The sequence below is a fragment of the Castanea sativa genome, chromosome 4 (assembly GCF_040712315.1).
Source record: "Castanea sativa cultivar Marrone di Chiusa Pesio chromosome 4, ASM4071231v1".
Classification (NCBI taxonomy): Eukaryota; Viridiplantae; Streptophyta; class Magnoliopsida; order Fagales; family Fagaceae; genus Castanea; species Castanea sativa.
Window position 1 is genome coordinate 47022223 of NC_134016.1, and position 17496 is coordinate 47039718.

A 17496-nucleotide genomic window follows, 5' to 3' on the forward strand; every position below is an offset into this window, starting at 1 on the left:
TAAATGTCAAAGTTTCTAAAATGCTTCATTTGACCCTATAGTTTCATATAGTTTTATTTAAACCTTAGAGCTTTGGTAAGTTTCATTTAAAATTCAAAATTTGAAATAAGTTTCACTTAAACTAACCAGCCATGTCATGTTTAATGGTGTTAACAAAAAAAAAATAGTGATTAAAGGTTTAAATGAGACATCTTTAAAAACTTTAAGTTTTTTTTTTTCATGAGATTTTTTTTTTTTTTTTAAAGATTTAACATTTTGAAATTTCAAGGTTAAATGAAACATACCCAAAATTTTAAGATTTAAAAAGTAATTTATCAAAAAATTTAAAGAGAGATGGAAGATTTGTTGAGAAAAATATAGGAAATAATAAATGTATAAAGTTTTTTTTTTTTTTCTAAAGAAAAAAGACATTGCAGATTTTATTAATCATGACAAACTTCCATGTTTAAGTGAGTTCCAGTTAGCTCAACTGGTAAAGTCTCTGATGGTTGTATAGAAAATCTGGAGTTCAATCCCTGCCTACGCCAAAAACTGATTGGTGTCTTAGTCTGATGATAAAGAGCTATCCCCGTCTACACCAAAAACTAATTTGTGTCTTGGTCTGATGATCAAAAACTATCATCAAGAGTGGACGCCATAAGTTGAAACTCTTTCAACCAAAAAAAAAAAAAAGCTTCCATGTTCAATATCAACAGGGAAGTCCTCAATCTAAGCTATAAACCTAGGATGAAATTTCAGCTGTCTAGCTAAGGAATAAGCTGCTACATTACCTGGTCTTCTTACATGTGAAAACTGGAGCCATTGAAATTCAGCAGCTAGAAACAGAGAATCCTGTATAAGATAACCAAAAGGAGTAGAAAAACACTTTTTCCGTTGCTGAAAGCCTATTAATAGGGATGAAGAGCACAAGCCATGGTTCTCTATAGCTATGCAAGTAAGCAAAGTAATGACACAGATTCCAAGGAAGCTTTGTGAAATCCTTGTTGATATGGTCATCAAACAAAAGCACTCATAATCTTCATTGTACGGACACTTCATTTGGAGTGTCAAACCTGTATCGTATCAATGTCATATATGTATCGTATCAATGTCATATATGTGTTGTAACGGTGTCCTATTTGCCGTATCATGTTATAATTTTCCAAAAATTACTCGTGTCGCCATATCGTACCCGTACCCCTGTTCGTGTCCATGTCTGTGTCCATGCATCTAATTATAGTTCAATACAAGGATATAATTGTAGCTTTTGCACAATGCTAAATGAGATAAAACCATTTATCTTTATCACTTCCTCAAAGATAGTAGATTAGTAGTCCATTTTTGTGAGCTGTAGCCTTAAGAAGGTTGCCAAGTACTTAATATTAGTACTTAACCTAATCAGTTTAACACTTTAAGGAAGAAATTTTAGTTTGAGCATGAATCTAGTTCTAGGTTGGCAAGTAATATTAGAACCTAATATTATCACTTAACCATTTTTGTGAACGGTTAGTTTGCTTAGTTAGGTTAATCTCTACCAGGTTGGGCATGAATCTGTCCTTATATTGGAGTGCAATGTGGTTGTTATCTTATATTTGATAAAACTTTTATCATATATATAGTTAAAATAGCAAGAGAAAGGGTTGTTAAATGAATCATCAATCTTCTAACAAAAATAGGCTTTAATTCTATTTTGCTTTTTAGCACGAGGCAAAATCAAGTTCAAATTTTTATGTTTAAGGTTCATATAATCATAATTTTTTATGTTTACATTTGATTCATAAATTTTTTGAATAAGCTCAAGTTTGTTTACGACTTTTGTAAGTACTCAGAAAATGAAGGTCCAAGCCCATTAAGAATAGTGATACCTTGTCCTTCAGACTAAGCTCAAACAATAGAATTTCTATAGAAAGTGGGAAAACAATTCAGGTGCATTCAAAGCTAAGTTCAAGTCTAAAGCCAAAGAACTCAATGTAATAGAGAGATGTAATTCAAGTAGTAGCTAAGAATAGTGCTCTCCTCGGGTTTGTTTGAGGATTTGTTTCTTATACACGAATATTCCAGATTTTACACAAGATCTCACACTGTTTACTTCACTATTTCTTAGAGGAAAAGTGTTCAACAAACCCTTATTTGGGAGGTTCCTCCCCCATATATCCTTCCTACTTGCATCCTAACCCTTCACCTATATGCCTCAAGGCTATTCTCAGGATACTTGTCCCATCAAAACTCTACTGAATGTGGTAGAAGGGGCTGCTAGCTGTGAAGTCACTGTTCAGGTGTCATTTCATCATTAATGCAGTTGATAAAATTGCTACAGGGCATTCAATGCGAAGGGGGGAGGTATACCTTTCCAGGAAGCTTCCTCCCACAATCTTTGTCCCCCTTATGTTCCTTTCTCTTCTCCCTGAGTTTTCATGAGACACTAACTATCCTGTCTCCACTCCTATCTTCGGGTCGGCGAAGTCCTCGTAGCTAATATACTTCTTTGGGTGGGATTATGCGAGATATTCAGTGTTCTAATCCTCTTCGGTCCTCGGAACTCCCACAACTTTCATAAGCTCATTGACTTTCACTTGTCCAAATATAGGAAAGTGTACTCCGCAAAATCACTATGCACTTGATGGTATACAAGTAGTATTTGCCTTTTTTGTGAATTTGTTTCTGCTCCTTCAAAATACAAAGTTCATATACTATATCATGCCAATCATATTGAGGTTGTTGAAGTTTTGCGCAAATAATTTGAGTATTTTTTTTTCAAACAATAACAAAGTTTATCTTTAAATCGGTTTAGAAAAAAAATTCAATCCATTAGATGACAACTTTTTTTTTTTGAGAGAGAGTTTCAACCTATGGCGTTCGCTTCTGATGATAGCTCTTTATCATCAAACCAAGACACCAATCAGTTTTTGGTGTAGGCAGAGATTGAACCCCAGATTTCTTATTCAACCATCAGAGACTTTACTAATTGAGCTAGTTGGAACCCACATCCATTAGATGACAACTCAAACAACCATTTACGTGTATTTTTGATCTCGTGACTTTTTTAATAAGTCATAGAACTTGTCAAAATAATTTAATGGATCATGTGATCTAAAAAGCATCAATAGTTGTATAAATCGTCATATGATAGGTTGAATGAGATTCCTATTAAACTTGAGTAAAACTTTGTTCTAAAAACATTATATCATTAATTTACATGAGATAACATTATAATCATAATTAAAATGCATTCAATTTTGAGTTTTCGAATAAATATGAGAAAATAATTCTTGAAGAAGTGGAATTTATATTTATATTTTTTAGTAGACATTTTAGGGTATAGTAATTAGTAACAACCAAAAGAAACTCTATCTATAAGATTATAGTAACTAGATTTTAAAATAATTTCAAGAGTCATAGAGCAATAGAATCTAATTTATCTCACCCAAAAAAAAAAAAAAAAGATTATAGAACATACTATTGCACTTCGCTTAACTATGAAAGTATCATATAATCTGATCAACTTGCACAAAAAAACGTATATATTACATTACTTAATGAATTGGAAAAAGAAACACAATATAACTAAAAGACACATTATCTATTGGGTTAAGCAACCAAATACTAAAAACAATTAATGAAATTATTGATTTCTCAAAATAATTTTGATTATAAATTTATATACTAAGGTTTTGTTTGGGATCCACTTATTTACTGAAATTGAAAACTTTTCGCTAAAAGTACTGTAGATAAAGGTAAATGTTAGTTGAAATAATATACTGAGACCCATGAATAGTGTCAAAAAGTGTAATGAGACCCATGAATAGTAGCAAAAATAAGCTAAATAGTAAAATAAGTTGGCAAAAAAAAAAAAAAACCTAGCCAAATAGACACTAATACTTAATTGTATATTTATTAGATGTTTTATTTTTCTTGCTTTTTTCAACAACTAGTGTGAGGTTTTTGCCCTCGCCCTGCATGGTTTTGTCTTACCCCATCCCCGCCTTTTGGGGCCTCGCGAACACACTCCCCACCCTGTAAAACTCTATTTCTTGTTGATTTGCCCATAACTATTACAATTGTTTTTTAATATAAATATAACATGTTTTGTTAATAAAAATATACTTGAAATTACAAATAAATTTATCCCATCAAATCAAATTAATTTTTAGAAAAAAATTGAATAATATTATTAAAGTGTTTAACAAGAAAATATCCCAACAAAAATAAAATTTTCATAATACAAAATAAATGATTCAATAGTATATAAATTTTTTTATAGTAAAGATAAAAGAAAATGTTAAAATTGATACCTTATTTCCAACCTTGCTAGAGAGAGAGAAAAAAAAAAAGAGGCAAAAAACTTTGTTGGGTAGAATAAAATAAATTAATGGTATGTTTGTTTAAATAGTAGGGTTTTAGGGTATAAAAAATTTACAATTTAACCTTATCAATATAGGGCGGGGCGGGGATGGGTATTGGGGTGAGGTGGGGTGGGACGAGGCAGGTTAGGTCTAAAAATTCTAAACCCATTGCCGTGGTGCGTGACTAAAATTTTACCCCATTCCCGCCCCACCACCTTTGCGGAGTGAGGAAAATCCATGCGGGGCGAAATGAGGAGGGGTGGGTCAAGTGGGGTGGGACAAAATTGTCATCCCAAGTACATGGTTTTGTAAAGCTACAAACCTATTAACATATTATATATTTCTCATTAAAAAGGTAGTATATTATATATACATACATTGTTCTCTTATAGTTGGGAGTTGGGACAAGCGGATTTAAACCTAGATGTCCCCGTTAAAAATACAAAATACCCAAAAATACCAATTGAGCTCTGTTCTTGTAATTGTTCTACTTTGTCACTTTCACCTACTTAAAAAGGGTGAAAAAAAAATTATCAGTACATTCTTATCCAAAACTTGACAATGGACTGTTGCAATCGTACAATCATGCCCCAATTTATCAAGCCGCACATTCCACATTGAAAAATAAATAAATGAATGGTAGAAATTGAATATGGTCCAGACCTCATTTAATGAGTCAATGAACCAAACACTGATCCAAGAAGATCCGAAAAGCAATGGCTTAAAACATAATAAATGGATAGAAACAAAGGATATCTGATGCTTAACACAGATTTGAATTTTTTTTTTAAACCGATGGAGAAGTACAGTCCAAGTCCAGCCACCCAAAATATATATATATATATTTCAAGTTTTACTTAATATTTTTTCCTGTTTTTTCCTTGATAATTTTTTTTCCTATTGACTAATAATTGAACTTAATTAATACTCTTATTATAGATAAAGAAATAAGCCTTACTGGTTAAAATTTTAGAGCTTTCTTTTATTTGAGGGCCTTAATTACATAAACAGTGGCCTAACTTGTTTAGGGGATGGAAAGACAATTCATTATTTCTGGATAAAAACGTAGAACCAAAGAAAGGAAATCTTTTGACCACGTAGACCAACCCCATGGGGGTGGTGAATGGAGGGCCCTAATTGGTAGAAAAAAACCCGCGACCTCTTGGGGTTATCCTACCGGCTATGCAACCCATGTATTAGGATCTTCTTCATTTGTTTTTAAACATATATACAACCCATTTTAGCTTTTTGTAAATTTAAAACTATACAATGTCACATAATTTAAAACTAGATATTACTACTATTTATTATTAGAAGGAAAGATAAACGAAGTGCACCTTGCGTTCTAGCATTGATTTGCACTGAATTTTTTGTCAAAACATAGTACGTATAGAGAGGTTAGCTAAGCTGTGATTAGCCGAAAAGAAGGGATTAGTTACTGTTCAATTTTTGCTGTCCTTGTTCTGAAGAGGTTACCAAAAAAAAAAACAGGTTGTTAATTGAACCAGCAACAGTTTCCATTCCACCCTATGAAACCTAGAGCTTACAGACGAAAAGAGTGCTGAATTCTAGATTTTGCTTAGAAGCCATGGTGACTTCATCAATATCATTTAGGCTATTAGAGGGCCTTGTTGGAATCTCTACAGTCGTTTTGCTTGCCTTCTTATCTGCACATGTTCATGGTTTGTCATCTTCATCCTTTTTTCAAGAAAGATAATTGCTTTCATGGTAAAAAAAATTATGATTTACGTACTTGAAATTACTTTGTAAGCAACAAATTCTTCTTCTTCTTCTTTTTTTAAGTATATATTTGTACTTTTTTGAGTCCTTATTTCCAGCTCTAGTAAAATTTTCTAGGTGATCATTTTGAGTACCATGAGATTATATATGCAGCTTCAATCCCAGGACACTATGTGCTGCTTATTTTAATCAAGATGCACAAAAATCAAAGTCAGCTCATTGACCAAATTTCTGAGCATTGATAATTAGAGAAACGTTTATGCAGCTCATGGCTTCTGCTCTCTGGCAATGGCAATGGTTCTGCCTAAAAAATATGAACCACTGATTAACTTCAGTTCATATTATACTATGGTCTTAACTAGGCCATTAATGCAGCACAGATTAGATGTGCTTGGAATCTTAGATTGATTTGATTCAGCTCTTGATTGTTTGTAGAAAGTTTTCAATTCAAGTGACTTTGATATGTTCTTCTTGGATCCCTGCATTGTGATTTGTGAACATTTCATATTATTTCAACTTATTTTCATTTTAATTCCATCAAACTGAATAATGATTGTTGTAATAAATGTGACAGCCCGGCCTGATTTAAGGGATGCTAATGAACTGTTTATTAGGAAAGCTGACTTCCCAAATGATTTTGTGTTTGGAGTTGCCACTGCTGCTGCGCAGGTACATTTATACTGATGATAAATGACACTAGATCCTCTAAGATTATCAATGGTCATGTTTGTTAATATCAATGACTACGGGTTATTGTTTCTGGTGTAGATTGAAGGATCAGCCAAAGAAGGAGGAAGGGGACCAAGCATATGGGATGAGTTTGCTAAAGATTTCCCAGGTTCGAACAACCTTGGTTATGCTTTCTTCATCGTGTATGACTAAGATATGCATTCTTTAATTATGCGTAATCATGTAGCAAAGTCTAACAACTGGTAATGATATTCTTTTACATTTCAGGAAAAATTGATGGTGGCAGAAATTTGGATACAGCAATTGATTCATATAAGCGATACAAGGTGAGTAAACAAAGTTCTCAAGACCTCTTACCAAGAGACAATAATCTTGAGAGTGTTATTTGCTCAAGAAATGAAACTAACTGGCATATATCTTTATGGAATAATGCTGGATTATAGGAAGATGTGAAGTTTTTGAAGGACCTTGGAGTGCATTCTTACAGATTTTCCATCTCCTGGACCAGAATTTTGCCTAGTAAGTTCTGTATCTAAATTTTTGTTCTTCAAGAAATTTTTTTTTTCTCTTTTCATTTTTATAAAAAAGTACTGCATGTTCTAAAAATAATTTTATGGTTGTATTATATGGTTTAAAATTGAGTTCGTATCTATGAAAATGTGGTCGAATCCTGCTAGACTTTTTTTTTTTGGGAGAATGAATCCTGCTAGACTTAGATGCAGTTTCTAAGACTAAAATTTAAAGGGAATGTATGTTAGGTTAATAAACCTGCTTGATCTTGAGGCCCTTTTGCTTGCCTATTCAAAATTCCAGGGCTAATAAATCATGAAAGCCTTTAAATACATATAGTGCTAAGTTGATTAAGTTTATTTACCACTGCAGCCTGACATTTTTGTTTAACCACTCTACTTTAAAATTTTCTTGTAGATGGGTCTTTGAGTGGTGGAATAAACCAAGAGGGTATTGATCACTACAACAACCTGATCAATGAATTGCTACTAAATGGTAAGAAGCCATTAGTATTTAAATTACAGGGAATTTCACTTAAAAATTTTTCAAAAAACTGACATGCTGTTCTTACAATCTATGTTCTAATGTAGGCATTACACCTTTTGTGACTATATTTCACTTTGATTCGCCACAAGCCCTGCAAGAGAAGTATGGAGGCTTCTTAAGCCGCTCAATCATGTAAGCACCTTTTCTTTCGTTTACATATCTCTACTAGAAGAATTATGGATTTATCAATGTGATTGACTATTAATTATGTTTCCACTTTTTTTTTCTTTTTCCCCAGTGAGGACTTCAAGGCCTATAGTGAAATTTGCTTCAAAGAATTTGGAGATAGGGTCAAACATTGGATTACAGTCAATGAACCATATATTATCTCTTATTTTGGGTATGATCTTGGGCTTGCTGCACCAGGCAGGTGCTCTCTACCAGGGCCACCTGGTCCATGTCCAGCTGGTAATTCATCTACAGAACCTTACATTGTAGCCCATAACCTTCTCCTTGCCCATACTGCAGCTGCTAGGCTCTACAAAAACAAGTTCCAGGTGACATAGTCCTCCATTCTCCATGACTTAATATTGTAATGATTTGATCTATTGATTTTCACTTTTAAGACTATCTTTATTAGGTGTTTTGTTAACTGATACATTCCAGCAAACACAAGGAGGACAAATTGGAATTAGTCTTGTGGGACAATATTTTGAGCCTTATTCAAAATCATCAGAGGATAAAGCTGCTGCAAAAAGAGCTCTTGACTTCAATTTAGGATGGTTAGTAAAGCACCTCAGGCACAATCACATATTTATGTACAGAGTTTTGTTACTTTTAACATTGTTATGGCAGTCAATACATGCATGAAATGGCTCAAATTTATAAGTGACCAATCAAATACTCAAAAGGGCAGGAAATGGATTCTACTTGGAAAAGGCTCAAAACTTAATAAACTAATTTGAATGAAACCATTTTATAGTTCATATTAAATTCTACAAATCTAAAGATGAATCCAATGTCATGTTATTTAAATTTTTAAATGGTATGGTGCTTTGTTCACCGTCAGATCCAAGAAACAAAACCTTAAGCGTGAAATTGACTCTCTGCATTCCCAGTGAAATGTATAGAATCATGTTCCACTATTCATTGAGAAGTAGGCTATTTACACTTCCATTTTAGAAGTTATTGTCACATATAACTATGATTTGTCTTGCAGATTTTAAGATATGTAGTGATTAAGGGATTGTTCTTGTTTAACACTAAATTAGAAAGAAAGTTGTTTGTAATGTTTCTTATCATTAGGTTCTTGAAACCATTAGTGTTTGGTTGTTACCCAAGAATCATGAGACGTTTGGTGAAGGACAGGCTACCCACTTTCACAAAAAAAGAGAAAAAAATGATCAAGGGGTCTTTTGATTTTATTGGCATCAATTATTATACTTCAAGATATGCTAAAAACCTCAAACCAGATCTACATGCAACACCTGAATACAGCATTGACTACTTAACAAATACCACAGGTAAACTTATAGACTACCACATGTAAACTTAATAATACTAGTATGTTAAGAAGACTACTTAATGGTGATCTTGCTCATTTTGTGGTTGCTGCAGCTTATAAAGATGGAGTTCCTATTGGTCCTAGGGTAAGAAAATCATTATTTGAAACATTCCTCTGAGATAGTGTCACAAAGAATTAACATTTATAGGTCATCATTAATTGAACAAAACTAGGCTCAATCTGTCAATCATTGTTTAATTTCCATCTTGAATTGCATATATTTGCTAATAATGCATAAATTTCTTGAATCGCAGGCAACTGAAAGCTCTTTTATTTACCTTTATCCAATAGGGCTGCAGAAACTTTTGGAGTTTGTGAATCACAACTACCGAAAACCCACAATATACATTACTGAAAATGGTTGTAGCTTGTTGCATGTGTTTTCCCCTATATATATAGTTATATACTCATTGTGATATTAGTAATATCTTGTTGATTTTTCATTATAGGAATTCCTGAAAAAAGGGACGATAGCCTTGAACTTACTGAGGCACTAAAGGATCCACATCGAATCAACAATACTATCGAACATCTTCATAAGATCCATGCTGCGATGCAGTAAGTCATTAACCTTACTTAATTTGCAACACTAAGAACTAGAATATCCTTTGTGCTTGTGTTGATGTTTTAGTATAAATTTTGTTAGACCTATTAGGACTATGCCTAAGTCTAAACTTGTAGAACAAGTAATCTGAATTTACATGCAACACCAGTGAGCTAATCATGCTACAGATAAAATAAAGTTAGTCCAAGGTTGCTTTCCCATAAATATCTTGTGTTGTACAGTTATACATGATGGAAATATGCATGTATGTAGCGGAAATACAACGGATCTACTTCATTCATAAAAGTTAACATGTATTATACAAGTTTCAGAATTTAAGAACAAGAGAGTGTACCTTAGAGCGGTGAATTTGAAAACTAAAGATCAGAAACACTTGGGAAGACTTTCAATCTTCACTCAAATTCCACTAATGCTCAAGATGTGTGGTCTCTCAATCAGTTCCAAAGGGGAGAATGTCAAGGAGTGTCTACCACTACTTACACCACTTCACAATAGTATTCTCACAATTCTCTCCAGAAAATTCTGTATATTTCTCCCTTTGTGTCTAACCGATTATTCTAATTGGGCTGGCCTTTTGGGCATTTTCAATTAGGCTTAAGTGTGTGGCTTGGACTGAGACCAAAAGGGACCAATAAGACACTAGCTCCAATGGGCCTTAGGCTTTTCTGTCAACTCTTGACAAGTCCAAAGTTACCATTAACTATATTTAATATCACTATATAAATATAGTTGCACTTTAGGCCTTATCAATAAATTATATCCCAAGACTTTATTGTACATGCAACCCCTTCATAAAATATACGTAGTAACACAAAGTCATGAATGTAGACTGCCACTTTGTAAATTACTACATCTTATCCTTGAGTACCCGGTTTAATCCTTTAAGTTATTCATCATATATTTATGAAATCCAATTTTATAAATATATACTCTAGTAACTATTTACTAAAATAGTTAGGCCTAACATTCTGAATAACAAACCCATTAAACTTATCTCAAGGGAATATTTTGTATCTCCGTTAAGAGACTACGAATTCCATCTTGAGAATATATGTTCCATCAACATTAAATGTGGTTGCCCAACATAGTGAGGTTTTGACCGTAACTCTAGATCTCACTCCTGATATATCAAAGTAACCTACACCTCATGATCAAGTCCATTATTCTCTCAGGATTAATAGTTCATGCAAATATAAGTCGTGAGTTTATTATTCACTTGATAATCGTTAAAAGAATAATAAATCTCACACCGGTCCTATTCAATATGTCTTAATTCTTAAAACATATCAAAATACCAACTAGAAATCTCAATTTCCATAATCAAGACAAATCATCTTAGTTGAATGTTATAGTCTTTGCAGATGAAATGCCCAATCTCATCACCGACTACGAACTACATTTTGAGTTTACAAGGAACTTGTGATTTACATCTTCTGTGACTAAATCACATACAATGCATCTCATGGACTGTATGATAATGTCCTAATATTCATGTTACCATTATTTTTAGATAATAATAAAACAACTTTATTAAACACAACATTAAGTCATACGTAACGTCATACATAATAAAGTACATAGCATCATACAATAGGATTTAAGGGGACTAATCCTAACAATACACACATGGATCAATTTAATTTGCTCTCTTTTCACACTCTTAATCAAAATCTTCAATGAAATGAATGATTAGTTCCATAGAATTAGAAGAAAAAAAAAACCAACAACAACAAACAAAAGAATGCATTTCTTTATTCTCTTTAGCTAGAATTGGATGTGATACGTATTATCAGGTTTATTGACATAATTATGCTTTTATGTTTGCTTCATACAAACATCAATTTGCTTGATTTCACATTGTCATTTTTACAGGAATGGTGTGAATGTTAAAGGATACTTCCATTGGACTTTATTCGATGACTTTGAATGGGGGGAGGGCTACAGTGTGAGATACGGGCTTTACTACATCGATTTCAAGGACAACTTGAAGCGCATTCCCAAACATTCTGCTTTGTGGTTGAAGGATTTCCTAAAATAAATGCAATAATAGCAAAGCTTAAAAAAAGGTCTCATGTGCCTCAAATATGTATATATTAGTTGATAACCTATATAATATATGGAAAAGTTTTAACAAAATAAGATTTTTTTCTTCCTCTAAATATAAAGTTTGATAATTATGGTAATTATTAATAGGCATTTGTGATATATTTATATGTTAGTCGATAAACTATGTAATGCATGAAAAAGTTTAACAAAATAAGTTTTTTTTTTCTTTTTTTTTTTCTAAATATAAAATTTGATAATCTATATCTATATTTTATATATTACTAAAAGCTGAAGCGTAGCATTTAATGTTACTATGCTCACATAGAGCCACGTCAACAACTATGTCATTCCCATCCTCTTTCCTAAATTTATCCTACAAGTTTAAAATAGTTTTTATCAATTTTAAAATACTAGTAAAACTAAAATTATTTCTAGCTTATCTCCACCATAAAGCCTATGTCTTATAAATTTAATTCCACCAGCCCACTTCTTCTAAATTTAATTCCAACATAAAGTCCAAACTCAAGCCTTCTTAACCAAAAACCCTTTAAAAATCACGGTTACAACTTCCTGGATTTCCTTCCCTTTTTTTTCTCACGCAAAATGTGTTCCTTCCCCTTCCCCACATTCTAATGGCAGACTTCTAATGCAAAACGTGTTCCTTCCCCTTTCCAACTTTCTAATGGCAGCCTCTCTGTCTTCCTTCGTTCTCTCCTCACTGTATATAAATACTAACAGAAGTTGGATGCTTCAGTTGAGGTATCTCTAAATCCCAGTTTGTTTTGTGCTCTATTCTTTTGCTTAATTACTTGATGTTTTTTATTCCCTTTTTGCATTTTGTTACTGCTTAGTACCTCTTGAGTGCTGTGATGCAACTCAAATTAATTCGTGTAGTCTGTGCAAAATAAGGCAATATTGTTGCGGCTGAAGTAATTTTCTATGTATGTATTACAATGCCAACTATTTGTGTTAGTGTAGATTGATATCTAATGATAGGTCAAAAATGTATTGACCTCTTGTGATAAATTAACCAATTAATTAGCCAAGTGAATTAATTATGTTCAATTACATGCAACAAACATGACAGCATAAACAAATCACCAATTAACTAAATATGCAGCGAAAATTAAATGACACGGTGATTTGTTTACGAATGGAGAAAACTTACACGGCAAAAATTTCACCGGGTGATTTTAAGGTCACCACTCCCGAGAATCCACTATTATCAAAACAAGCAGTTACAAGTAAAAGAATGCCAGTACCTTATACCAACCTACAGCTGAACCCTTACGCCAATACCCAATTGGACTTGTTCTGTAGTGACAATCTTTCCTTATATTGCACGGCTCCCAGTACGTGACTAACTAGTAGATGCGCGGATCCCAGTACGCAACTTTATCACCAACTTGAGAAGGATGTTGGTTGCAAAATTCTTTTGTTCTTCAACACATGAAGATCACGAATTTGCTTGGTCACAAAACCCTATGGTGTACAAACACAGCAGCTTCTTTAAGAACTAGGGCAAACTAGGTTTCCGGTTACACTTGAGGAATTATGCTCTTGTGCAATTGTGCTCTTGGCTGTGCAACCTGATACAGCCCTTAAAATAATCTTTATATATGTTTAGGATTGTGAGAAAAGAAAACTCAAACATACATTCACGGATTGGATGGAAATCAGAACTGAAAATTTGAATTTCATAAACCTCAATAGATAACTTAGCTATCGAGCAGTTGTCGAGCCTCGGGCTAAAACAACTCTTTTAAACCTCGATAGATGCTAGCTGCCGAGCTTTAATGAACAACACTTCTTCACTTGTTTCTTGGATATACTTGCATGACTTTAACACTTGAACTTGAAACTTTGTTTCTTGAAGTATTAAACACATTCTAGATCTATCCAATTACAAGTAAAGTGCGTTTTGTCAAAGGATTAGCCAATACATAAATGTTGACATATGTTCCTAAGATCCAATTACATATGTCCTAACACCCAAGGTCATTCGATTAGAGTTTTCAATACTGTAGCAACTCTCCTTTGTGATAGTGGGATGATAAATCTATGTATGTATTACAATTTAAAAGTTCTATATCAAATATTTGTGTCCGTGTAGATTGATACCAAAGGTAATTTGATAGGAGTTTTGAATATTGTAGTAGCTTTCCTTTGTGATTGTGGGATGAGAAATCTGTGTATGTATTAATACCTATGGTATTTGGATTAGAGTTTTGACTTTGTTGTTTGTCTCCAGTTCTATCAAACGGTGCCTTGAGCAGTAACACTAGAGAAGGACTAGGCACATCTCTATTGCTACGCTCGTGGCATTTTTATTTCATTCAAAGGGAAGGTATTAACTGCAATTATAGCAGTTGGAAAAGCAATAAATTTTTGACCCAAATTCACATGCTTGATTAAAATTTTAGACTATTTAATTCCACCATATACAAAGGGAGAATAAAATAGGCAGTGGAAGGTTTTAACACAAAGTGAAAGAGTTAAAACAAAGGGAGATTAAAAGCAAAAGCAGAGGGAGATTAAAAAAAATGAGGTTGGTCTAAAAAACGATGTTGGTTTAAGTATTTGGGTTAGGTCTTACCTTGTGATATTTTCATTTTTAATGGAACTGAATAAAGGCAGGAATCTCCAAATAGTCTTAGAAAAATGGCCTTCATGATACTTGTGTGAACGTACTTACCAACCAGGAAGACACTATCAATAGATGAGAGCAAAATCAATGCACCCCAAAACATAAAATATTATAGTTTTTTGAGTGTGTGAGTGTGTATTTGCATGTGAGTGTTTGTGTTCATTCATCAAAATTTTTTTAAAGGTCTTGGTGTTCAATGATGTGGACACCTGTCACCGTTTTGATTACTATTTTACTCATCAGTTGCTCATAGGTATCCTGTTAATTTATATATTTTTAAGCTGGATTGTTTCTTCAAGTATTTCTAACTCTCAATTATAAATAAAATGAAAAGGCTATGCTAAAATATTTTTTTTATATATATTTTCTTTTGGCTGTGTAGATTGTTCATATTTTCTTCCAGTTGATTACGAATTATCTATGAATCTTGCAATATATTGGTCATACATATATAATGTAGCTTAAGTAATAATACATAGAAAAATATTCAAAATTATAACACTATCATAAAAAAAAATTTATCACACGCAACGCGCGGATCTGTGACTAGTTTATATCTAAAAGTTAAAGCGTCGCATTTAATATTATTACGCTCCTATTGAGCCACCTCATCCGCAAGTTAGTCTTTTTCATATTTATTTTTTACCTTTAATTTTTTTACAATATTAAATATAAAAATATATTGGTTTTACAAATTCATTATAGGCGGTTTTAACTTACTTATTCATCTACTTTTAATTTTGATGTATATCTAAATAATAAATCAATAGAAAATTCAAACAAAAGTGTTGTTTTAACTTTAAATATTATTTTGCCCTTTTATTTACCTTTATTGTAACTCTTGTTATTATCATCCTCTTACTATAAATTTGTTACTCTCTCCCATTGTATGTATATTTTTCCCAAACAAAAAATGTTCTCTCTCTCTCTCTCTCTCTCTCTCTCTCTATATATATATATATATATTCATTTTTGTTGAATTTTTTTAGTTTTTCTTGCCTCTCTACAACACCATATACTTTTGATGAATGATGTTTGTTATTGATCTGATTTGGGAAAAAATCATATTATAATATGTCATATTTTGTGTTATTGTCGGGTTTTAGTTTGTTTGAAAAACAACAGGATAGTCTGGACAAGTTGATGAAGAACAATTAGTGCAGTTTCCTTTCATTGTTTGTAAATGTTTTGTTTAACAAATTAGTAACAAATTGTTATATCTTTATTATATAATGTTCTTAAATACTTGAGTAATTGTTTTAAGTATTTACAAATATTTTATATTGTTCTTTATCTTCCTTATCTTATTAATGTATTCTTTGAGATTTTTAAGTAAACAAATTCAATTTTCTGTTTAAAATTATTTATTTATCTATTCATTTTTCACATATTGGATTAGATGTTATATTAGATTACGACAACATTAATACAATATTTCTTCTTTTTGCAAAAACATTTCTTTACTTTTTTTTTCTTTTTGGAATTGTACTCTTGGTTGTTTTTTTTTTAGCGAAAAAGAGTTACAGTCTTTTATTTTCCCTTTTTTTTTTGAATTGTAGTTTTGTTGAGTTTTATTAATTATTTAGATAAGTTTCTCGGTGTTTTTGATTGTATTGTTTTGATTTTGTTACGACAGAAATTATATATATTACATTTGTGATTATCTCTATAATAAATGAAAATATGATTATGAATTACATTACTATTTATTAAATTAGTCCAAATTAAAAAAAAAAAAAATTAGTGAGACCACCCTAAAAGTATTATTACATGTAACATGTAGGGTCCACGACTAGTTATGGTAATTATTGATAGGCATTTGTGATAATCAAGTGGGAGGAAATAGGAGGGGAGTCAGACTTTTTTTTTTTTTTTTTTTTAACTAGCTATAGCAGATCAGTGCATCACTCTTTAATAATGAACACAACCATAATGAAATGTGGGGTGGGTCTGGACTATTGCTAATCAAGAGAAAGGATTATAAATTCATGGGGAAAAATAATGAGGTAGATTGCTAATCCAATATTCCTAGTTTTTTTTTTTTTTTTGATACGCCAACATTCCTAGTTACTCTCTCTCTCTCTCTCTCTCTCTCTGCAAATATAACTTAATTAAAAATGTTTAATCTAAGTTTAGAGAAAAATTTAGTCTGGCTGGTGATCAAATGCTCTAAGATCGTGGATTTCGAGTTATTTCAAGTGTGAGTTTGGATAACATTGAGAATGAAATTTTCAGTTGCGTTTGGTGTTTTGTGTGGGTCCTGTGCACTGTTTACAGAACCTGTAAGTACGAACTTCAGCAAATTTTTCTTTAAAACTGGATCTCACTGCACTATTCACACATTTAAAAATTATTTTGCTACAGTATTTTCAGTTTTCAACAATAAGCGGTATCTAAACATACCCTAAAACTATAACCTTTTTTATGCATTTTTTTACAACTATTTTTTATAGTAGATTTTAACTGATTATCTATCACTTTTTTATGAATCCTTCGCTCGATCAGCTATATTAAATAATTATAAAAATAAGTGTGAAATATAGGCTCACTTTCCGTGGATCTCACCTCAATTGCAAGAAAAAAAGTAAGTTATATTGGGCTCCAATCTCCATATTGTACACACACACACATATATATATATTTTTTTTTTTTTTTGGGATATGGTGTACATATATAGTCGAACAGACAATATAATTGAACCTTGGAAAGTGGTGAAGCTTTAAAAAATTAACATTTTTCGCAACATATGATTCTTTGTAATATTTCCTGCCTGCAGGCTGCAGAGAATAACTGATAACATAAAACTCAAAATCTTTTAAATCTTTTTCTATTTCGTGTTGGAACTTGGAAAGCGTACGCTATTGACTGACTCAGAATCTTATCTCTCTCTTTTTTTAGTGGATATTATCTGATCTCATTTTTAGTG

General features: G+C 32.1%; 1 protein-coding gene across 1 annotated transcript; it reads left to right on the forward strand.

Moving 5' to 3' along the window:
* The first annotated feature begins 5655 nt into the window (after nt 1-5655).
* On the forward strand, nt 5656-11986 carry LOC142631819 (beta-glucosidase 24-like). The gene is made up of 14 exons (XM_075806139.1): nt 5656-6004; nt 6637-6731; nt 6831-6900; nt 7020-7078; nt 7196-7271; nt 7680-7757; nt 7853-7940; nt 8047-8305; nt 8415-8530; nt 9054-9271; nt 9366-9397; nt 9567-9672; nt 9762-9870; nt 11750-11986. The coding sequence occupies exons 1-14, from the start codon at nt 5911-5913 to the stop codon at nt 11913-11915; spliced, it is 1566 nt and encodes a 521-aa protein (XP_075662254.1). The 5' UTR covers nt 5656-5910; the 3' UTR covers nt 11916-11986.
* Nucleotides 11987-17496: the final 5510 nt, after the last annotated feature.